Source organism: Meles meles, chromosome Y (assembly GCF_922984935.1).
Source record: "Meles meles chromosome Y, mMelMel3.1 paternal haplotype, whole genome shotgun sequence".
NCBI lineage: Eukaryota > Metazoa > Chordata > Mammalia > Carnivora > Mustelidae > Meles > Meles meles.
The window spans coordinates 5,429,248-5,453,069 of record NC_060088.1 but is presented as its reverse complement, the minus strand read 5'-3'; the positions used below and the strand labels follow the sequence as shown (position 1 = coordinate 5,453,069).

General features: G+C 52.1%; 1 protein-coding gene across 1 annotated transcript in view; it reads left to right on the top strand.

Moving 5' to 3' along the window:
* LOC123935782 (anosmin-1-like) overlaps positions 1-16,375 on the top strand; it is a 174,796-nt gene extending 158,421 nt beyond the window's left edge. The window contains exons 10-14 of the mRNA XM_045996590.1: positions 7,392-7,486; positions 9,755-9,926; positions 10,740-10,960; positions 12,201-12,342; positions 13,308-16,375. Coding sequence (XP_045852546.1) covers positions 7,392-7,486; positions 9,755-9,926; positions 10,740-10,960; positions 12,201-12,342; positions 13,308-13,366 — 689 coding nt within the window. The 3' untranslated portion in view covers positions 13,367-16,375. The remainder of the gene's footprint in view (positions 1-7,391; positions 7,487-9,754; positions 9,927-10,739; positions 10,961-12,200; positions 12,343-13,307) is intronic.
* The last annotated feature ends 7,447 nt before the right edge of the window (positions 16,376-23,822 follow it).

Sequence of the window (23,822 nt, the reverse complement as noted above, 5' to 3'; positions counted from 1 at the left end):
GTACATTATAATTCATTTGTGGAAGGAAGAACTTCAGTTCAAGAACCTCAGCAACACGGGCACTGAGCATAGAATTTTCATATGTATCCCCTGAGGAAACGTTTGACTTGATGATGCTGTTTTTCATACTCTAGTTATAGACGGGGTCCTGAAGTCATATCCTAAATACAGACTTGCACGGCTTTCACAATTGCCAAGATGAAGCTAAGGACAGGACGTTTGTATAAATGAGTTACACGGATATTTGTATAAATACATGGATATTTGTATAAAGGAGTTAGAACTCAACTAACACAAGGGTGGGCATTTTGTGGTCTGCATTTGGAAAAAGAATCCAGTATAATTAACCTACGGTGCTCTACACTTCAGGTGTACAACTGAGTGATTTAAGAGTTCTTTTGGGGTGCACGTATCTTTCTGAATTAGCGTTTTTGTATTTTATTTTCATTCTAGTGCCGTTAACGGGCAGTGTCATGTTGGGCTCTGACAACAACGCAGTGGTCCAACAATCCCGTGTACTACTCAGGGCTCACCATAAAGAGTGTGGTGTCTGTCCAATTACCCTATTTTACAACACCCCACCCCCTCCTCTGGGAACCATCAGTTCTCTAGAGTTAAGAGTCTGTTTCATGGTTTGTCTCTTCTTCCGTTTGCTTGTTTCTCTTGATTCTTAAATCCCACATCCGAGTGAAATCATATGGTATTCGTCTGTCTCCGATGACTTCACTCAGCACTGTACTCTCTAGATCCATTGGTGGTGTTGCAAATGGCAGCATTTCCTTCTTTTCTGCGGCTGAATAATATTCCGTTGTGTGAATACACCACATTTTCTTTATCTGTTTATCGACGGATGGACCCTTGGGCGGCTTCCAGAATTGGGCTGTTGTAAATAACGCTGCTGTAAACGTAGCGGCACATATGGCTTTCTGAATTCGTGACTTGGTATTCTTTGGGCAAATACCCAGTACTGAAATTACTGGATCATGAGGTAATTCTAATTATTTGAGGAGGCTCCGTACTGCTTTCCACGGTGGTTGCACCAGTTTGCATCCCCACCAACAGTGCATGAGTTCCTTTTTCTCCACTTCTTGCCAACACTTGTTTCCTCTGGTTTTCATTTTAGCCGTCCTGACAGGCATGAGGTGGGAGCTCCCAGTTTTGATTTGTATTTCCCTGATACTGAGCCTCTTCTCATGTGTCTGTCGGCCATCTGTCGGTTTTCTTTGGAGAAATGTCTCTTCATATGTTCTGCCCATTTTGTAATTGGGCTATTGGGGTTTTGGGTATTCAGTTTGATAAGTTTTTAATACATTTTGATATTAACCCTTTATTGGATATGTCATTTGTAAACATCTTCTCCCATTCATGTGTTTTAGTTCTGGTGATTTAGTTCCAGTGCTTCACTGGGCAGGAGCTTTTAATTTCGATGAAGTCCCAATAATTTAGTTTTGCTTGTGTTTTACCTTGCCTCAGGAGACATATCCAGGAAAAATGCTGCTAGGGCTGATGTCAGAGAAATTACTGCCTGTGCTCCTTGGAGGAGTTCTATGGTTTCAGGTCTCACATTTAGGTCTTTAATCCATTTTGAACGTACATTTGTGCAGCATGTAAGAAAGTGGTCCTGTTTCTTCTGTGTGTGTCCCTGTTCAGGTCTCCCAGAACCATTTGTTGAAAAGACATCTTCCCATTGCATATTCTTGCCTCCTTTGTGAAAGATTAATGACCACAATCGTGGGTTTGTTTTTGGATTCTCCCCCTTCTGTTCCACTGATCTTTGTGTCTGTTTTTATGGCAGAACCATACTGTGTTGATTACTATAGCTTTCTAGTGTGACTTGATATCTGGGATACCTCCAGTTTTGCTCAAGATTGCTTTGGCCACTCAGAGTCTTTTGTGGTTCATATAAACTTTAGGATTGTTTTAGTTCTGTGAAAACTGCTCTTTTGAACATTTTTTTAAAATGCTATTTTGATAGGGATTGAATTAAATATGTATTTGCTTTGGGTACAATGGTCATTTTAATAATATTTTTAAATATTATAGGAATATTTAATTATTTTAGTATTTAATTTAGATACATGGGAATATCCTTCTATTTGTTTGTATCCTCTATGGTTTTTTCTTTCTTTCTCTCTTTCTCTATCTCCCTCTCTCTCTTTCTTTGGAGTAGGCATTACAACCAACATGGGGCTTGACCGTAAAATCAGGAGTCACCTGCTCTACCAACTGAGTCATCCAGGCATCCCTTCCGTTTCTCTCATGTCTTTTATAGTTTTCCAGGTCTTTTACTTCCTTGATTAAGCTTATTCTTAGGTATTTTATTATTTTTGGTGTAACTGTTAATGGGATCGTTTTCTTAATTTCTCTGCTATGGTGGTATTAGTGTATAGAAATGTAACAGATTTCAGGATGTTGGTTTCATATCCTGTGATTTTACTGAATCGATCAGTTCTATTAGTTTTGGGGGGAAATTTTAGGTTTATCTATATATAGTATCCTGTCATCTGCAAATAGTGAAAGTTTTACTTCTTTCTTACCAATGTGGGTGCATTTTATTTCTTTTTCTTGTCTGATTGCTATGGCTTTGACTTCCACTATCATGTTGAGTAAAAGTGGTAAGAGTGGATGTCTTTGTCTTATTTCTGACCTTAGGAGACAAGCTCTCAGTGTTTCACCACTGAGTATAATGTCAGCTGTGTGTTTTTCAAAGATGGCCTTTATTATGTTCAGGTATGTTCTCTCTAAACCTACTTTGTTGAGGGTTTTTATTGTGAACGGATGTTGTACTTTGTATCAGCTGCTTTTTTTTACATCTCTTGAAATGATCATATGGTTTTTGTCCTTTCTCTTGTCTTTCACGCAATATGACTGACCTACAAATACTGAACCACCCTTGCATCCCAGGAGTAAATCCCGTATGATGATTGAGAATGACTTTGTTAATCATTCTTGTTGGATTTGATTTGTTGGTATTTTGCTGAGGATTTTTGCATCTGTCTTCATCAGGGATATTGGTCTGCAGTTCCTTTTTTTTTTTTTTTGTAGTGTCTTTATCTGGTTTTGGTATCAGGGCAATGCTGGCATTATACAATGAATTTGGAAGGTTTCCTTCTATTTTTTTGGAATAGTTTCAGAAGAATAGGTATTAACTCCTCTTCTTTAAATGTTTAGTAGAATTTGCCTGTGAAGCTGTCTGGCCCTAGACTTGTGTTTGTTGGGAGTTTTGTTGTTGTTATTATTACTGATAACCAGTCTGTTCATATTTTCTCTTCCTTCCTGATTCAGTTTTGGGAGGTATATGTTTTGAGAAATTTATCCATTTCTTTTAGGTTGTCTAATTTGTTAGCATTTAATTTTCCATAATATTCTCTGATAATCCTCTGTATCTGTGGTTTTCGTTGCTATTACTGCTGTTTCATATCTGATTTTGAGTCCCCTGTCTCCATGTCTCTCTCATGACTCTGGCTAAAGGTATATCAATTTTGTTGCTACTCTCAGAGAACCAGCTTCTGCTTTCATTGATCTGTTGTATTTTTAGTTTCTCGTTCGCTTATTTCTGCTCTGATCTTTATTTCTTTGTTCTTAAAACAGTTTGGGTTTTGTTTGTTCTTCTTTTAGCTTCTTCAGGTGTAAGGTTGGTCAGGCCTCTGCTGCTATAAGCGTCCCTCTTAAAACAGCTTTGAATGTGTTCCAAAGACTTTTGAGCCCTGTGTTTCCATTTTCATTTGTCTCCATGTATATTTTTCTCTCCGATTTCTTGGGTGACGCAGTCATTTAGTAGGATGTTATGCGACGCACGTGTATTTGTGTTCTTTATAGACTTTTTCTTGTGGTCGATTTCTAGTTTCCTAGTGTTGTGGTTCGGAAAGATGCACAGCAGGACTTAGCCTTTTTGAATTTGTTGGGACTAATATTGTGTAATAAGTGATCTGCTCTGGAGACGGTCCCATGTACACTTGAGAAGAACGCGTGTTCTGCTGTTGTAGGGTGGAAAGTTCTGAATGTATCAGATCCATCTGGTCCGATGTCTCATTCAAAGCCTCTGTTTCCTTGCTGATTACCTGCCTAGGTGACCTGTCCGTTGATGTGGTGTGGCATTAAAGTCCCCTACTGTTGTATTATCTGTGTTATTATCAGTTACTTCCTTTTTGTTTGTTATTGACTGCTTTTACGTAGTTGTATGCTCCCACATGGGTGCACAAGTATTTACAATTGTTAGATTTTGTTGGCCTGTTCCCATTGTGATTAAGTAGTGTCCTTCTCTGTCTCCTGCTACAGTCTTTGTTTTAAAGTCTAGTCCGTCTGACTCGTGTTGTCACGAGGCTTTCCTAACTTCCATTTGCCTGATAAGTGCTTTCCCATCCCGTCATGCTCAGCCCGCATGTGTCTTTAGGTCTGAAATGAGTCTCTTGTAGGCAGCATGTAGCTGGGTCTTGCTTTTTTATCCATTCCCTCGCCCTGTGTCTCTTGATTGGGGCATTTAGTCCATTTACATTCAAAGTAACTTTCGATAGGTGTGTGCTTATTGTCATTTTGTTACTTGTTTTACAGTTGTTTTTGTAGTTCTTTTTTCTTCTCTTGTCCTCTGCTTTACGTATCACGGGCAGGGACTGGTCCCTGTGGTGCTGACGGGCCAGTGTGGGGCCACGCTGCACTTGAGCGGGTGACACCTGGCGTTTGGCAGAGCTGGAGTTGTTTCCGCCCCTAGGGCACGCGCTCCCAGTCCTCTGTGGGTGGGCGGGGCTCCCAGGCTGCCACGGGCTGCGGTCAGACAGCATGTTGGCCCTCTTCCCCTCTCCCGAAGGCATCACCTTGGGGGTGGTGCCCGCACAGTGCCAGGCTCATGGCCCCGCTCTCTGAGCGCTGGCCCAAATGGTGCGGGAGGGGGTGGGTGGCTCAGGAGCACGCGAGGGCGGGACGTGTGTGGGCAACAGGGCTCCTGAGGGCCTCCTGGGGGGGAGGCCTGCAGCTGAGGCCTGGCTCTGGGGCCACATCTGCAGAGGAGTGCCGTTGGCAAGGAGAATCCATGTGCTGCATGGGTCCAGCCGGTGTCTGTGTCCGGCAGGGGGAAGGGGGAGGGCAGTGGTGTCCACTCCTCGTTTGTTCTTGGACACATGTCCCACAGATCCTTGCTGGGCACCACACATTGTGAGCTTAGGGAACAAATCTCCTGCGGGGACCCCCCGTGTGTGGCACAGCTGCTTCGCAGCTGCTGCTCTGCGCGCCGGCTGTTGTGCTGTCTCTTGGCGGGGGAGGAACTCTGCGTCCGCGCACCTCCCTGCCCAGCTGCAGAGTCACGCCCGGTGGGGGTCAGAGTTCCAGCTGTTCAGCCACCCTGATGGGACTCTGCCCTCTGCTTTTCAGAGTGTAGATGGCCGTGGCCAGGCCTGGCACTGGTGTGGGTAGTGTAGACAGCTGTGAGCACTGTAGATGGCTGTGGGCAGGTCCAGCACTGGCCTGGGTAGTTTGGATGACTGTGGGCAGTGGAGACGGCTCTGGGAAAGCCTGGCGCTGGTGTGGGTTCTGTAGATGGCCGTGGGCAGGCCTGGCGCTGGTGTGGGTTCAGTAGATGGGCGTGGGCACTGTAGATGGGCGTGGGCAGGCCTGGTGCTAGTGAGGGTAGTGTAGATGGCCGTGGACCATGTCACCAGAACCAAGCCTGCCCACAGCCACCTACACTGCCCCCGGCCACGTACACTGCCCACGGCCACGTACACTGCCCACAGTTGTCTACACCGTCCACTCTGTCCTCACTGCCCACGGCCATGTACAGTGCCACGCCAGTACCAGGCCTGTCCACAGGACCTACACTGCGCATGGCCATCCGTATGGCTCACGGCCATCCACACTGCTCATAACTCTACACCGTCCACGCCACCAGCAGGCCTGCCACAGCCATCCACACTGCCCACAGCCATCCGCACTGTCCATGGCCATCTACACTGCTCACACTGGCGCCAGGCCTGCCCACGGCCATCTACACTGCCTGTGGACATGAGCCTGGCCACGGCCATCTACACTGCCCACAGCCTTCTAGACGACCCAGGACCATGGGCACCACCGGGAATGTGGACAGACGGGCCCGCACACACCGGCAGGCCCGATCCGCGTCTCCCTTGAGAGCTCGGTCCTCGAGCGACACCGCAGCCATCGTCAGCACAGTCGTCACCGTGGGCCATGCACCGGCCCCTCCCCCTGTACTGATCCCCGCGAACAAACGCCCCCTCTCACCTCGGGCGGACCGTATGCACCTGCCTCGTTCACTGTTTCCCTCGCCCGCCAGTGCATAAGGTCCCGAGAGCTGCTGTTTCAGAGTGGTCGGTCTGTTCTGTGCCCGAACCAGCAGCACTGAACGGAAGCAGACGAATTCACTCGCCGACCTCACACTTGTGCATAACATCCCGTTCTTTCCCTCAAAAAAGTCCTGCAGCCTGCTGTGCCTCTCACAGCGACTGGTCGGGGGTTCCCCTTTTAAGCAAACACCCAGGCCGCCTGCTTAACCCCACCCCGCCTCTCAGACCCGAGTCTCTTCTCATTCAAAGTGCTCAAACCAGCTTCCCTGGGATCATCTAGTGGCATCGAGCGTTTCCCCCTCAGCGAAGCCCCGTCCAGCACTCGGGCACCGGGATGAGGCGTGGGTTGGTGGCAGAGTGGCGCCCTTTCCCACCCTCAGGCCCATGGTGGGTGACTGACCCGACACCGGCCAGACCTCCCTCCCCACACTGGGCGAGGGGCTCGTCGTGGGTTTGTCCTTTGCCTGAGCGATGGCCCAGACTCCAGCGCTGGGCAGAGAACACGCTGCTCGGCCCGGGCAGCACGGGCTTGCAGGCTCTGTGTTCTCGCGGGCACCCCGAGGGGCTCAGGGTTCGGGGGACCACACGCGAGGAGAACACGGGAGCTGCTGTCCTGGCCGCGGGCTGCGGGAACGCTCAACGTGCCCCGGGGACGCATCGTGATGCTTGGGGCTCCAGCTGCAAGGAGGTGTTGTTCTCCCGGCCCGGGTTCCCCGGGCTGTTGGCTTTCCCGAAAGGGGTCGGACCACATCTGTGCTGACGGCTCCCTGTTGCAGGAAGGAGGCCTCCTGGGCCGAGGGCTGCCCTCTCGCGTGGGGGTGCGCGCGGCCCACAAAGCGGGGCGAGGTCCCCCTCCACACCTGGTGGCCATGCTGCCGGGCCTGTCCTGTACTTCCTGGCCTCTTCCCTGGGTTTCTCCTGGACTCTCCTCCTGGGACAGTCCAGGTTCTGCAGACTGGCCCCCTCCCTTGTCCCACGTGCGCTTTCGGCTATCGGACGCCTGCTGCACGTGTGGGCGTCCCCTCCCACTGCGTCCCAGTCTGGGAGCCGCGGCCAGTGGGGACCGCGGTTGCAGCCTGTGCTCCTCTGACCTGACAGATCCCGGCGTTGGTCGATACCACGTGCAGTGGCTCCCGGAGGTCTGTGCCCAGAACCGGACCAGCGCAGCCGAGACCTCCTCCGGCATCACCCAGGTGAGAGGCGGCTCTTGTCTCATGCAGGTCTGGCTCCACGGGGTCTGTGTAGCAGCTGTGCGGAGATGGGCGAAGGGTGCTCCCCCCCACCCCCCACCCCCGAGAGCTCGTTGTCACCTGGTAGCTGCCAACTGGTAATGAGGTACACGGACCCACACAATGGTCCTGCTCTCATGCTCCGTCCCCGCTCACAACCTCTCTGGGGACTCGAGCCTGTCGGCTCGGGGCAGGTCACAGAACACGGGGTTAAAGACGCGCTTCCTCGGGACTCCGGGGTCAGAGGGGACCTGCTTCCGAGCTGCTGTGCATCTGCCTTTCGTTGGACGAAAGGTTTGCCTCGTTTTCTGGATCTTGGCAGCATGGTGTAAGGGTGATACTGTCCCCATCAACTTCTGATAACCGTTTGGCAACTTGCTTAGCCGCGACCCTGCCCAGCACCCCGTCGTCCAGTGCGTGGAGCTGTTGTCTGCACCCCACACGGAGCACCGACGCTTTCCCGACTTAATTTGGAAAGAACATCAAGTCCTTGGGGACAGTCACCCGATCAGTGTTACTGCACGTGCTCTTCCAAAGACCAAGTCGTCGCCTGAATTGGAGAGGAGCCCCGAGCACACAGGAGAGCGTGCTTTTGGGGGGGACGGCCGCACAGGGAGGCCAGCGGTGGGCGTGGGACACAGCAGTGCGGTTCACAACACCCGAGACAGGGCCGCAGCTGTCCCAGAAGCTGATACGAGATCGACAGGGGAATAGTTTTCTTCCAAATATTTTCTAAAGCAGCAAGTACAGTATTTTTAGAATCCTATCGCCTCATATAACTTTAAGATACAGTAAGATACAACGAGTCAGCGGGTCTGCAGAAATACAGGTTGTTACTGGATTTGACTTGTCCCAGTGCAGGCTTGCGGACGCTGTTCCTCTTAGTTGTCCGTAGGCTGCTTCCAAAGTTTGGGGCTTCCGGTAACAGAGAGAAAGAAGCATCCGTCCAAGGGAAGCCTACTCGGAACGCAGGGACACAGGACCGAAGCAGGGTCTGTTCCAGTTTTTGTGTGCATGGGCGAGGCTTTCCCCAGTGTTCCCGGAGCGCCTTGCAGCCGTCAGAGATCCGCCTTGTTCCCCGGGCGCAGCCAAGCGTGGCTTCTCCCCTCCGCAGACCCGAAGGCAAGACGCAACTGGACCTGTGCGTGTGTCCCGGAGAAGTGGGAGTCACGGCCCGCCTACTAGAGGCTGCAGCTGGCCTCCTCCGTCTGTAAACAGCTTTTAGGCCCCTGGTTTGAAGTTAGGAAGGACCGGCCGCGAGTCCACCTCGTGCTACGGACGTCTGCCTCCCAGGCCCCATGGAAGCGTTCCCGAAAGAGCTGCCCAGCGCTGACCGTGGCGGGTCGGGACTGCAGCGTGTTCCCAGGCAGAGTGTGCGGTCCTACTCCCGCAGAGAAGCATTTCCGTCCCCCACGGTGATGCCGCAGGCTTGCCAGGCTCCCTGCTCGCTCCACAGTGTGCGCGGTACCCTGAATCCCGGGGTGCTCATTGCCCCTGTGAGCAGGTGCGGGGCCCCTCCCTCCGCACCATGCGCACCTGGACTGCGGCAGCGGCGGAGTGGGCGGGGCCTCCGCTGATCCCGCCCTCCCCGTCTGTGCTCCCACCTCGCCCACGGGGCTGTCAGCAGGGCCAGTCCTGCGCGGCCCGGAGAGGGGTCCCGTCTGCGTCTTTCCCGCGAGGGCATCGGGCTTGGATACGCGCGGGCAGCGCAGACCGGAGAGGCAGAGCAGGCCCACGGACCGGGACGGAGCTGCGCTCACTGCAGCCCCAGCCTCACGCTTGCAGCTTAGTCTGGGTGTCTGCGCGGGTGCACCCGGACGGCCCGTGGCCGGACAGCAGCCCGGAACCGGGAAGGAAGGTGCCGCCAAGCACGGTCTTCATTGCACAGATGCAGACGTACAGAGGAGCTTCTGACCCCATCCCAGAGAAGCCCGAGTTCCCGTTTCCGTCCTGTTTCCACCGCAGACACTGCTGCTTGCGCTTGGGTCGCGCCTGCTTGGAAGGCGCCGTGGTCCTGCCCCGGGCCAGGGGCGTCTTCCACGTGGGGGATGGAGGGGGCCATGGTCCTTCGTCACAGCAGGGACCGGGTGTCCTCTCTGCTGTGCATAAAAGCCGCATCGTGCACGCTGCGTGCGGAGGACATCGTCCTTGTTGCTCTAGGATTTCAGCTCCTGCCGAGCGTGGGTCCCCAACGAGACGTCTTGCAGCATCTTCTCTTTCTCTTGCTCTTAGGACAATTACATCATTCTTCAAGATCTGTCGTTCTCCTGCAAATACAAGGTGACCGTGCAGCCCACGCCGCCCGCCGGCCGCCTGAAGGCAGAGACGGTTTTCTTTACCACGCCGCCGTGCTCCGCCCTGAAGGGAAAGAGCCACAAGCCAGTTAGCTGCCCCGGAGAGCCAGGTGCGTCTCCTTCTGTCCCTCCCCCCACCCATGTTAGCTGTCCAGGGAGCCAGATGCGCCCCCTCCCCGCCGTTAGCTGCCCGGGACAGCCAGGCTCGTCTCCCCGCAGCTTCCCTGGGCGCGTTCAGGACGCTGGCGGCACTTAGAACACTTTGGCTAACCGGACTCCGCGGCCGGACCGCCAAAGGTGCCATCTTCCGAATGGCCGTGTGATGGCCCCATTCGGGCCCTGATGTGCACACGGCTAGACACATCATGGTTTTGCTGTCCCGGGCCCAGGACGAGGTCCCGCGTTGGGGCACTGCCCGCTGGGAAACGAAGGAAAGGTCCCCGTACCACTTGGGCTTCAGCAGACTCTCCACTATGCTGTTTCTCTCCCGGCCCCTTGTCACGCAAGCTGCCTTCACTCCCTGTGCACAGCGATGCACCTGGCGGCCCCCTGAGCTCCTCTGAGCGACAGAGCACGACGTCCCATCACTTCACTGTCCTCCCTTATCGCTGCGGTCACCTGCGCTCTCCGAGCAGCAGCCAGGCCGCACCACACTGCAGAATTCCCTCCTCCGCCCCAAAAGCAGGGCCCAGAAAAGACTTCCCAAAGCACCTGGCACCCGGTTGCGGGGACAAAAGCGACTCTGACTCAGGGACCTTCCCCAGAAAGAAAAAGGTGGTTTCCAGAAGCCATGCATGGAGGCCGAGCTAAGCCTGCCTGTGCCTCCTTTTGGGGATGGCCGCCCGCAGGGGGATACAGATGGGCCCTGTTGCCCCTCTCTGTCCAGCAGCCTCACACGGGTCCCCCTCTCCCCCTCCCTGCAGGTCCCGTGCCGGCCAAAGTGCTCGCCAAGCCCGAAAACCTCTCTGCCTCGTTCGTCGTCCAAGATGCCAACGTCACGGCCCACTTCTCCTGGAAGATGGCCAGGGCCAACCTGTACCAGCCCGTGACTGGCTTTCAGGTGACCTGGGCCGAGGTCACGACCGAGAGCAGACAGAACAGCTTACCCAACAGCATCATCTCCCGCTCGCAGATCCTGCCTGCGGTAGGTGCCCGCTCTGCTCCCAGTGCGCGCCGCCGTCCCCGCGGCTCCCGGCCGGCCGCGGGGTCCTACCACCTGGCCCCGCCGACCACCAAGCCTTCCTGCCGCGTCTTCCCCCGCTGGCTGGAGGAGAGTGCGGGAGTCAGGATAGGGCGCTGCCGTGAGCAGGGTCTACCGTCCGGTCCGGGAGCCCCGATCCTCGGCTGCCCCAGCCAGTCTCGTAGGCAAGTGATTTACCGGTTTGTGAACCATGTCCCTTCGGTCCACATGGACGTGCTCTGTCTGAAGTGTTAAACTGGGGGGAAAACAGCTAAAGGAAGCTTGTTGTTTCTCTCCCTTTCCCCGTTCCCATTTGGCTCGAGCCCATAAAGAGCTGGCCTGTCTGCCAGGCCACTTAATTCCTTGGCTTGGAAAAAAACCCGTGTGTGGGCTTTTACCCTCTCTAACAATGCCCTTAGGATACCCAACTCTGGCTCCAAAAAGAAAGAAAGAAAGAAAGAAAAAACCTTAAGTCCGGAAGGAAAAATGCCTTGGAATTAGAAAGTAGTTATTCTATGAATGTATTAGGTTTTATTGAATTTTGCGAAGAATGTGTTGGCATAAAAATAAACATTTTCAGTCACGGGCATTGACAGATACTGCGTGTTGAGGGAAACACTTGGCTCGTTCCCTGAAATTTGGATTATCAGGAATTCACATCACAGGACGTGCAGATGAAAACTTTAAACCATGGGAAAGTCTTATGTTAAGGAGGAAAAAATGAAATCCCAAGGGTGAGCCCCAGAACCGGCCCCTCCCCGCAGCCTTCCCTGGCCAAGTGTGGGGCTGCCCAGCCGCAGGCGTGGAGGGGACACACGGCAGAGGGCTCCACGGGGTATGGGTGGCCGTTGCGTCTGCTGCCCCACGTGTCTGCGCTCCCCCTGCCGCTGTCCTCTCTGCCACTCACCCCTGCCGCTCTCCTCGTGCTCACACCTGCCCCTGTCCATGCGCTCACGTGCACTCACCTCTGCCCTGTCCATGCCTCACCTCTGCCCCCTCTGCACGATCACACCTGCCCCAGCCCCCAGGCTCACACGTGCTCTTCTCTGCACACTCACCCCTCCCCCTCCAAGCGCTCACACCTGCTGCTCTCCGAACTCACACCTGCTCTGCACCGGGGAGGAGCCACTCAGAGGACGCGCGCCCCTGTGCGTGTTCTTCTGGAAAGGTCACTGACGAGCATCTCATTTCGTGTGGTTCCCAGGACCATTACGTCCTCGCGGTGCCCAATCTGAGACCATCCACGCTGTACCGACTGGAAGTGCAGGTGCTGACCGCGGGAGGTGAAGGCCCGGCCACGATCAAAACCTTCTGGACGCCCGACCTCACGCTGCCCTCTGCGCACAGTGAGTGGGGGATACGCACGGGTCTCGGTCTGTGGGAGACGCTAGGGTTGGCACCGGTCCCCGAGCCCCGGGTTCTCTGGGCCTGGAACTCTGCCTCCCACGAGTGTCTGTGGGCCGGACGCTGTTCCACGGCGTTGGCTCGGGTGTACGGCTGCGGCTTCTCCACTCGCTCCCGGCCCTCCGCGCTTTCCTCCTCGTCCCTGCCCTGGCCTTCTCCACACGTCACGCTTCTTCCCCTTTACCCCGTAAATACGTAGAAGGGAAGAAAATCTATCACCTTCTATGAGTCAGGAATCACTTTAAAAAATCAAGATTTTCAAATATGACGGTCTAGGAAATAACTCTGGTAAGGATGACGGTAGCACGCAAGTCTACTCTGACACACCACACGAACTTGCTTCACCGTACGCCCCGGATCAATCCGAGGAGAAAATTGTCACCCACTTGCGACTTCTAAATTACGTGCCTCATCGTCCCCGGCTGCACATAAAAGCGGGGCCTGAGGTCTGTGTGTTGGGAAGAGAACGGAGACGCACTCCTGACTCTGCCTTTATGGCCGCAGAAGCACGTGTGCCTCCGTCACTGTGCGCGCCTACACTGACACGGTCCGCGCTCAGGACGGGCGAGCGGGGCGGCCCTACCGTCATCAGCGTCAGGCCGTGCTGTCCCCATGCTCCTCGACACTGGGTCTCGGACAGAAGCGGTGATGTGTTTCTGTCCTGTGGAGAGAGGAAGGACCGGGCTGACTTCTTAAGTGTGACGCAGGAAGCAGGCTTGTCCCATTCCTCCTGGGATCTTAGGGACTTCGGGGAGGAAGGAAGGAGGGAAGGGGAGGGCGGGGAGTCCGAGTCCGAGCAGGAAAGACGCGGCTGTAGGCGGGGGCTCTCTGTGGGTCTGATGCCGTCCCTGCCAGCCCCTGCTTCCCGTCACTCAGCATGACCGATCCGTGTGTCCCGTCCCCCCAGGACCCCATCTGAAAGCTCGGCATCCCCACCATCATCCGCCGCCTCCAGAAAGACACTAAACGGTTCGAACAGCGTCTGAGAGTCGCAGAACGAGCCGGCGGGTGGAGCTGCGTGGCGTCGACGCACGGCTACGAGGGCAGCGGGCGCCCCGCATGACCTCCCTCTCCCGTGTCACCTTGTGCCCTGGGTCCCTCCGCCCATCTCGACACAGATGGAAAGGAGTGACACACGGCCACCGGTCGGGGCAGACACCCCCTTCCTAGAATGGAGAAATGACGAGGCCCCCCGCACAGGAAATCCCCGTACCCGCATCGGCGCACATGCATGGATCTCTGCGGGACAGCCGCACAGTGAGAGCTCCCGGACCCGGAGCCGCGCGTGCTCGGAACACATCCGTGTAACACACGCAGGGCACACTCCTACCGAGCGTGACATCCATCAATAAAATGTTTTTAAAAGTTAAATGATTGCTTTGATTTGCAAAATCCCATAAGGGGACGAAGTCTGTAAGCCTGACGTGGTCACAGCGTTTATCAGATGATGCGTACCGTGTGACTTACTCCCAACCTCCAGTACAGAGCGGCCAAGTTCCATCTGCCACCGTCCACACCCGCAGGCCACCGTCCACACCCGCAGCCCAAGCCCCGATCACACCGGGGCAAACGAGCAGCGCGTGTGCGACCCGTGTCTTACGAGGGGCTCCCGGAGCAGGCCGCGTTCAGCGAGTTCGCTGCTGTCCGCCGTCGGCTGTGGAGGAATCAAAATCCTTTTCTGGCGATGCGTTTTCATGCTTCGTCCTAGAAAACGACAGGCCTCCTTGATACATTTTCTTGTTTCTATGTTCCTTTTTCCCTCCGTGCAGAAAAGAGCTGCCGCTGTCCTTGTTTCACCGCCTCATGCGTCTCAAAATTTACAGAAGCTCCTGCTGAAAGAGAGAATCCCAACTGTGGAGTGTTTTGCAGTCTTGCCCAAGACTTGCCTTTTCTTCATCAAAGGAAGCGAAGTGAATGCTAGAATATTCTCGGGAATGAGGGACAGGGCCGGAAAGATAGAGGAGAGTGCTTTACCTGCCTTTATTCTTCCGAATCCCTCCCATGGGACCGCTTGGCTCCCAACCAGCCTTTGCAGCGTGGACCCGGGTCAGAGCTTGGCCTCCGTCCCTGGTGTCGCCGAGCACTGACGCAGCCTTAAACCCAGAAATGCTGAGTCTCATCCAGGCTTTTCTTGAAGGAACGTCCACAGATGCGGTGTGGAATTTGCATCCGTGTGTGTGTGCACGTGCGTGCGTGCACACACACACACCCCTTCAGTGTGACTCACTGCAGGAATGTCTCGACAGCTCCCTGTGGCGCAGACAGACCCAGTTCTTGTCACCGGGAGAGTCACGTGTCTTTGCCGTCGGTGCTCACTCCGGGAGGAAAGCACAGCGTGGCTGCCTCCTGGCATCCTGCAGGAAGGGCTTCCTCCTGTCCCTGCGCAGCCACGGCGGCTGGGGAAAGGTCTGGGGCCGCTCTCCTGGGCTGTGTGCCTGGCACCGGGAACTTGCCGTGTTGTGGGTTTCTGCACGCACGCGGACGCAGGGACAGCTTGGAACTCCTCCATCCACGAGTTCTGAAGGCAAACGTGCTAGAACACGGAGACAGAGTATTTTTATGATCAGACGGATGTAAATGTTAGGGAAACGCGGTCTGTACGCATGGACACGTGGAAGGAGTAGGAACAGCTGCGTAGCCAAGACTTCCGGCGAGGATGCATGCGGTGTTCTGAGCTCCGCACCAGGGACGCTCGTGGGAAAGGCCGCACGGCGTGCTCCGAAGTCGCCTGCTTCCCCACGGAAAGAACAGGAGCACCCTCGTTTCCAGCCGCCCGAGCCGGACCCAGCAGCACAGGTACCTTCGCGGAAAGCAGGACTCAGCCAGGGCCAGGAGCTGCATCGGAATGTCAAATCCTCAAATTTTCACCAACAAAGATGTCGAATATTGGCCGCAAGTTTATCTTTACCCTGAATTGTCACGAACAATTCCAGTATTTGTGTCCACAAATGTTTGTGCCATTGTGTCGTTCAAAATGCAGGAGTGTACACAGAGATACAAAGTATCATGAAATTATCCTGTAAGTTCCATTTTATGAAGTTTAATTATGTCTTTTTTCTGGGCAATAGGCAACGAGAAAATACATTTTCAGTTTGGAGGAAGGTTCTGAAGCTTACAGCCTCCTTTCAGACTTGAAAGCCACTCCTGTGAGCGTCGAATTTTGTGATAACAGAACTTTAATTTTTCACATTATTGGAAGAAAAATGCTATTAATTAGATGATTAAGGAAACAGGAGCTTATGAATTCCAGTGACCTTCGATAATATGCAAAGTGGCCATGATACTATTACATTTTTTCTTTAATTTTAAAAATTTGATTGCCCTAATTAAAGGGATACAAACTATGGGTTGTTTTCTCTAAACACTGTTAGTAGCTAAGTCTCCAATATGTCTTATTAAAATGAAACGCGCCTCTCTCATAGGAGAAAGAATACATTTGGTGAAAATACGTAGTCTTAACAATTGAGCCCATCGAAAACACCAAGTGCTGAGATCCCAGGGGTTAAGGCCATACTCACAACACTTCCTCCCCGTCCGTCTGCAGCCCGCGGTCTCTCTGGGGAAGGGACCCACTCCCTGCCCTTCCAGCGGGGGCTCTGCACGTGCCTCTTACGGGAGCGTGTGCCCGTTCGAGTCCTTCGTTGTGTCAGTAGGACATATCAGAGATGGTGAAACTGACGACAGGTCGTTCTCTGAAAAGACGATTAAGCAAAGTTCAAGTGTAAAGATGCGTCCATATGCTGGGAACCTAGATGAGCCTGTAAGTGATTGTGCAGAACAGGCTGTGTCCACGTTAGCACAGGTGGTGGGGAGGGGTGGAGGTCACCATCCTTTCAGGGCACCGTGAGCACCGTAGGGCATCCAGCGGTGGCCCTGGCCTCACCCACCACGTGCCAGGAGCACCCACCCATGTTGCGACAATCTACAATTCTCCACACGCTGCCCACTCGCATCCCAGCTGAGAATCCATGCACCAGAGAGGGAGTGAAATTTACTCAGCTTGGGAGAATCTGCCTTGTTTGCAGGACCCAGGAGCCTGCAGGAGTCAGTCCCGGGAGCCAAGCTGGGAACTTGACTGCAAAACCCTGACTGTGTCTTTTATCGTGTCCCTGAAAACCCTGGCGGGCAGACCAAGTTCGGACGTGTCTGTCTGTCACCCGAGCACAGATATTTTCTGCTCGTTTCGGTCGGCATCTCGTGTGATAATGACTTATTTATTTAATGCCCTTTCCTACGCCGTGGGCCACGGATTTCCTAATTACTCATTCCCACGACTGCAGATGGCTCTGCCTCGTTACACACACCCTGACGCTGTCGCCAGCACACAAAGCCTAATGTGTTGCACGTACTTATAGTTCACATAAAATAATAGATGCGTAAAGACGGAGACGCTACCTATGGTTGTGCATGGCCAGACTCCGTTTCTCACGTCTCCTGAGTCTTTTAGCACGTTACACAATTTACAGAGTGATTAACCGAGGTCTGTCTGTAAAGTGACCGCTATTGCTTTCGTTAACAATGCTGTCGCGTGCCGATAACGCAGCAGCTACCTTCTCATCCCGATGGCCTGGAGAGACCTCGTGTCTTCTACTGGTCCTTTCAAGTCAATATTTATTTATGGATGTAATAAAGAAAATGTGCGATTTATCGTGTGTGTCTGTTATGCTATTCAGAGAGAAGTAATCTTGTAAAAATTTTTGTAAAAACGGGAAAGTATTGTACATAGTCTGCTATCCTGTGACTCATTGTTTTCACGTTAGGGTTTTCTGTACATACTGATTCAGTAATAAAGGATCCTTAAACCTGCCCGATGGACTGGACTCATTTATTTATGGAAGAGAAAAGAAAAAAGAAAAGAAAAGAAAACGAAAGAAACCAATTTTATTTTCCATTATTGCCCTGAGTTCCCAGGGAGACTCAACAAGTCGGTAGGAACGGACAGTGAGGGGTGGTGCGGGTAAGGGACAGCTCGTCGTCCTCGCAAACGTGGCATGCACCCTGAGAATCACCGCTGGACCGTCCTTCCATTTGATTCACCAAGGGCCGGTATTGCTCATGGCTTCCGTGGGGTTTTTAAAAAGATTTGAGAGAACGTGCATGCTCGGGCATGAGTTGGGGGAGGGCTAGAGGGAGACAGAATCAAACAGACTCCCTACAGAGCCTGACGTGAGGCTCGACCTCACACCCTGAGGTCACGACCTGAGCCCAAACCACCCGTCCGATGCTTAGCGGACAGAGCCCCTCCGTGCACCCCCTGAGTTCCCGCTTTCCCGCTGGGGCATCCGCGGGCCCGGCTGTGTCTGCTGAGGAATGAGCCGGACACCACAGGGGAAACCTGAGGAGTCCCAGGGGGTGGCCGTGGGGAAGCGGGACCTGCTCTCTCCTGCACAGGCCCCCACGTGACTGTGCATTTCCGAGAGCCTCGCCTTGGGTTCCACCGGGCGCCTGGTCCCGTTCTGGAGGGCTCCTGCCTGCAGAAGGAAAACCCCTGTTGCAGGGGTTCCTGTCCTACTAGGCGGACACGGGACCGGCAGACTCAGCGGCCGGAGAACAGAAGGTGGTAACCTGAGACCGCAAGACGCGGGAAGCTGGGGTCGCGAGCTGGGGTCAGAGGGTGCCGGCAGGCCCCGCGCAGGGTCACGCACATGCTCTCACATCCCCGTGGCAGCCGCGGGCACACGAGGCCATGCGAGGAGCAACGTGGGAGCAGAGGATCTGGCCTGTCTGGGGCAGACGGCAGGCGGGCGAGACTGCGGCCCCCAGGACACTGGTGTGCCAAGGCCAGCGGCGAGGGTGCATGTCGGAAGCGCGATGGGAAGCCGTGAGCGAGCAGCGGAGCCACGGGAGGCACCAACCCTGTGCTCATCGGCTCGCACACACCACCGCTCTCGGAGCAGGTCCGACCTCTGGCCGTGCAGCCCCGAGGTCGGCGTCAGTCCTGGCCCCTGGGCTAGTGCTGAGTCACTGGCTGTCCCTGCGCAGATGAGCATGTAGGATTCCAGGTGACCCTACAACGCACGTTCCGGCCGCCATGCATGAAGCAGAACATCTCAAAGACGCCATTTCTTCAAGACATTAATTTTAAGGGAGTAGTGTCTGTTTTTGTGCATTTCCCAGAGCCCGAATGCCAGCTGCCCTCTGAGTGTAAGTAAAACGTTAGAGAAACAGCCAAGTCAATATGCGTCCAACACCGTCCCGAATTTCAACCGCTGACTTGTGTTCTGAAGGGGCTCCATCCCTGACAAGTCTGTCCCCCACATCTGTCTCGTTCGATGAAACCACAGTTAAGTGTAATTAAACACCATCGATTTGGAAAGTCACTTCTCGGACTGAGCAATCCAGAGGTGGATCTACGTGCCGAAGCGGATTTGCGGGAGGACAGAAAGGAAGATGAACTTTCTTCCTCTCTACACGGCTCCCGCTGCCCAGGGTGGGAAAGGGAGTCTTTTCATACTAAGGCGATATCTGCAGACGGGGGTTTCGAGTGGTTGCCTCTGCGGATTAGCCGGCCCCAGGGTCAGCAGCTCTCAGGACAGGCTGCCAATGACAGCCCCCTGGGCAGCGCTGAGGGAGACCCGTGTCTTCAGACCCCTCCAGATCGGAGTGTGTGGGACAACAGCGCTGTCTCCCGGTGTCCCCAGCGGTTTCTAGTATGTGCCTGGTGTGCGGAGCCCCCTTCTTTCCAGACGGTGTGGAGATACGACTGAATGAGCAATGGCAGAACTGTTCCTGCTCCCAGAGCTGAGGATGGGACACGTCCCATGGAAGCAGGACACTCTCAGTGTCGCAGAGATCAGATTCCTCGGCATCTGCTCCGCTCCCTGAAGGGCAGATGTGACCGTGGGGCGTGCAGGCAAAGGCACGCATGGAGACAAATTTAGGGACAAAACACACGCATGCATGCCCTGCGCAGTCCTCTCTGGGGTGTGACCAGAACTCTATGGAGGGACACGCTGGGGAAACACATGGGGAGTCAGAGAGAGTCTGGACACTCTAGCGTGTTGTTGGAGGAAAGGACGGTCTCCTATGGCCTGGTGGAACAGCCTCAGACAGGCAGCCTGCCGAGATTTCCGTGAAGCCAAGATAGCCAATTCAAACCGATCTGTCCATGGCCTTCTGGCACCAACTGCGTGCACCCCCAAACTAATTCTCACTGACCTTCTGGTCCTTGATGTCTCCTTCCTCGTCTCAAGCAACAGCTGATCAAAAGCAATCAGGATCATTATGAATAACGGAAGCTGCCCCTTATGGCTTTGTGGTGTGGGCCCTCTGCGAATCGCGCTGGGTTGATCATAAGGCCCTCTGTAGTTTACTGGGGAAGCAGCTGACAGAGTTGACCCTGGAGTAGACATCTCCTGAAGGCCGACCCACGGGGACGCACCTGGTTAAGTGCACTGTTTGCACGAGTTCATTCATTCCTATACCCCAGCACTGTGCACCCACATATGTTAAATGAATCCCCATAATATTGCGCTTCAAAAACCAGAGGGGCTCGACTTCTCATGTTCTTACGGTCACTGGGGCTTCGAACCTGGAACTTTAAAACTCAGCAGGCTGGGCTCAGGGAGAGCCTGACGGCAAGAGGCAAGCCAGGCAGTTGGAGAAACCACCTGGGGACGTGGGAGACAGATTTGTTTACTCTCAGAGCAAGGGTAGAGGGACTCGGGTGGTTGGGAGGCTTTTCCAGGAATAAAAGAGCTGGCGGGCAGCCCTCCCAGCACTAAAGCGCCCTGTAAGAAATGTTCGAGGCGTATCTGGGAATGGGAAGGAAAGGCCACGAGTGAGAGTAAGAGAAGGGGCAGCACGAAACCAGCAAAACCAAGTTTACCTATAAAAATCAGCCAAGGGAGTCACAATACAAAAGGACGCAAAGTGGGACACCACAGGGGCACGTGGGTGGCTCAGTCCGTTGAGCGTCCGACTCTTCATTTGGTTCAGGTCCTGATCTCGGGGTTGTAAGCCCCGCACTGGGCTCTGTGCTGGGTGTGGAGCCTGCTTAGGATTCTCTCTCTCCCTCTCCCTCAGCCTCTCTCTCCCCGTTGGCACACTCTCTCTTCCTCTTTCTCTCTCTCTCTCAAATAAATAAATAAACAATAATAAAATTTTAGAGTATGGCATCATCTACTTAAACCATGGTGGGGCAGGACTGAAGAATAGGTACAAACATTTAAGCCACCCCTTCCATAATGTAGTCTGGTGTTGGCTAGAAACCTAATGGTAACCACACATCAAAAACCAGTAACAGATATGCAAAAAGTAAAAAGAAAGGAATCCGAGTATGTTACTAAAGAAAGCCAACTAACTGAGATGGAAGACAGCGAGAAGGGAACAGAGAAGAACTATAAAAAACCATAAAGCAAGCAACAAAATGGCAGTACACACATACCTATCCATGAATACTGTGCATGCACACGGGCTCCAGAGAAATGATACAGGATAGTGGGATGGATTAAAAACCCGAAAAACGAAAACCAAAACACCAAACCCATCTCGTGCTGCCTACAAGACACACATTTCAGACCTAAGGACACACGCAGACTGAACATGAAGGGATGGAAAAGCATTTGTTATGCCAAGAGAAGTGATAAGAAAGCCTGGGGAGCAACACTTGTGTTGGACAAAATGACCTGAAAACAGATGTAACAAGAGACAAAGAAAGGTACTACCTGATCATCAAGGGGCCTGGCCAAGAAGATACAATAATTGCAAATACTGATGCCCCCAACAGGGAGCACGCAAATGCACAAAGCAGCTGATAACAAACACAAAGGAAGTCATCGACAGTAACACAGTAATAGCAGGGGACAACAGGTTAACACCCACGGACATCAGTACACAGCGCACCTACACAGAAATTGAACAAGAAACAGCGGCATTGAGTGACAGTGGACCACAAGGACCCAACAGGTATACTCAGAACACTGCATCCTGAAACAGCAGAATGCACAGTCTTCTGAACTACACACGGGACATTCTCCAGAGCAGATTACATGATTAGGCCACAAAACCAGTGCCAACCAATTAAAAAGAGCTAAAGGCATGTCATGCATTGTTTCTGACCACAATACTATGAAACCAGAAATCAACCACAAGGAAACACCTGGGAAGACCACAGATGCATGGAGGCCAAGGAACATGTTACTAAGTGATGAGCGGATCAACCGAGAAATCAAAGAGGATATCAAAAAAATACATGGAGACCAACAAAACGGTCCGAAATCTTTGGGATGCAGCAAAGGCTGATTCAAGATGGATGCTTACAACAATGTAAGTGTACTTCAAGAAGCAAGAAAAAAATCACAAAGAAACAACCTAACCTCACAACCACAGAAGCTAGACAAAGAACAAAGAAAACCCAAAACCAGCAGAAGGAAGAAAACAATAAAGATTACAGCAGAAAGAAACAAAATAGAAACTAAACAACCAACAGAAGAGACCAATAAAACCAGGAATTGGTTCTTCGAACAGATCCACAAAATGGATAAACCTTTATCCAGACACATTAAAAAAGAAAAACAAAAAACAAAGAGAGAGATGGGACTCAAACAAAATCAGAAATGAGAAATAGAAACCAAAACCAGCACTACAGAAATACAAAGGATTACAAGAGAATATCATAAAATATGACATACCAACAGATTGGACAACCTACTTAGAAATGGATATATTCCAAAAAACATCCACCTCCAAAACCAACTCAGGAAGAAATAGAAAATTTGAATACGCTTACTACCAGAAATTAAACCAAATCAGTAATCAAAAAACTCTCAATATGAATGTAATGTAACACTGTATGTTAACTCAACTGGAATTAGGCAAACAAACAAAAACCCTCCCAGTAAACAGAAATCTAGGACCAGGTGGCTTCACAGAGGAATTCTACCAAACAATTAAAGAAGAGTTAATAACTAGAAACTCTTAAAAACAGAGAACAAACAGAGGGTTGCCGGAGTGTAGGTGGGTGGGGGGATGGCTCAATGGGTGATAGGAAAAAATAAAAACTAATAAGAAAGAAGAGTTAATAATTATTCTTTGCAAACTATTCCAAAACAGAAAAAGGAGAGCTTCTAAATTCATTCTATGAGGTCAACATTACCCTGATACCAAAACCAGAGAAAGATAACTACAAAAAACAAACAAAAAACCAAAACACACACACACAGGTCAGTATCTCTCATAAACATAGGATACAAAAGTCCTCAACAAAATATTAGCAACAAAATCCAATAATACATTGAAAAATGTATTCACCATGGTTAAGTGGGATTTATTCTTGGGATGTTAGGGTGGTTCAATATTCACAAATTAATCAATGTGATTCATCACATCAACAAAATAAAGTGTAAAAACCATATGATCATTTCAATAGATGCATAAAAAGCATTTGACAAAGTACAACTTCCATTCACTACAAAAACCCTCAACAAAGCAGGTTTACAGAGAACATAATAGAGGCCATCTATGAAAATCCCACAGCTAACATTACACTCAATGGTGGAAACCCGAGAGCTTCTCCCCTAAGATCAGGAATAATACAAGAATGCCCACTCTCACTTTCATCCAACATAGTATTAGAAGTCCTAGCCACAGCAATCAGACAAGAAAAATAATAGCCAAACCGTGGAAGGAGCCAAGATGCCCTTCAACAGATGAATGGATAAAGAAGATGTGGTCCATATACATAATGGAATCTTCCTCAGCCATCAGAAAGGATGAAAACCCACCCACCATTTGCACTGATGTGGATGGGACTGGAGGAGATCATGCTAAGTGAAATAAATCAAGCAGAGAAAGACAATTATCATATGCAGAACATAAGGAATAGTGCAGAGGACAGCAGGAGAAGGGAGGAAAAACTGAATGGGACATCTGTACCCCAATGTTTATTGCAGCAATGGCTACGGTCGCCAAACTGTGGAAAGAACCAAGATGCCCTTCAATGGATGGATGGATAAGGAAGATGTGGTCCATATACACGATGGAGTATTATGCCTCCATCAGAAAGGATGAATACCCAACTTTTGTAGCAACATGGATGGGACTGGAAGAGATTATGCTGAGCGAAATAAGTCAAGCAGAGAGAGTCAAGTATCATATGGTCTCACTTATTTGTGGAGCATAACAAAGAACATGGAGGACATGGGGAGATGGAGAGGAGAGGGAGTTGAGGGAAACTGGAAGGGGAGATGAACCATGAGAGACTATGGACTCTGGGAAACAACCAGAGGGTTTTGAAGGGGCGGGGGGGGGGTGGGAGGTTGAGGAACCAGGTGGTGGGTAATAGGGAGGGCACGTACTGCATGGAGCACTGGGTGTGATGCCAAAACAATGAACACTGTTATGCTGTAAATAAACAAATAAAAAAAAACTGAATGGGAAGAAATCAGAGAGGGAGACAAACCACGAGAGACTCTGGACTCTT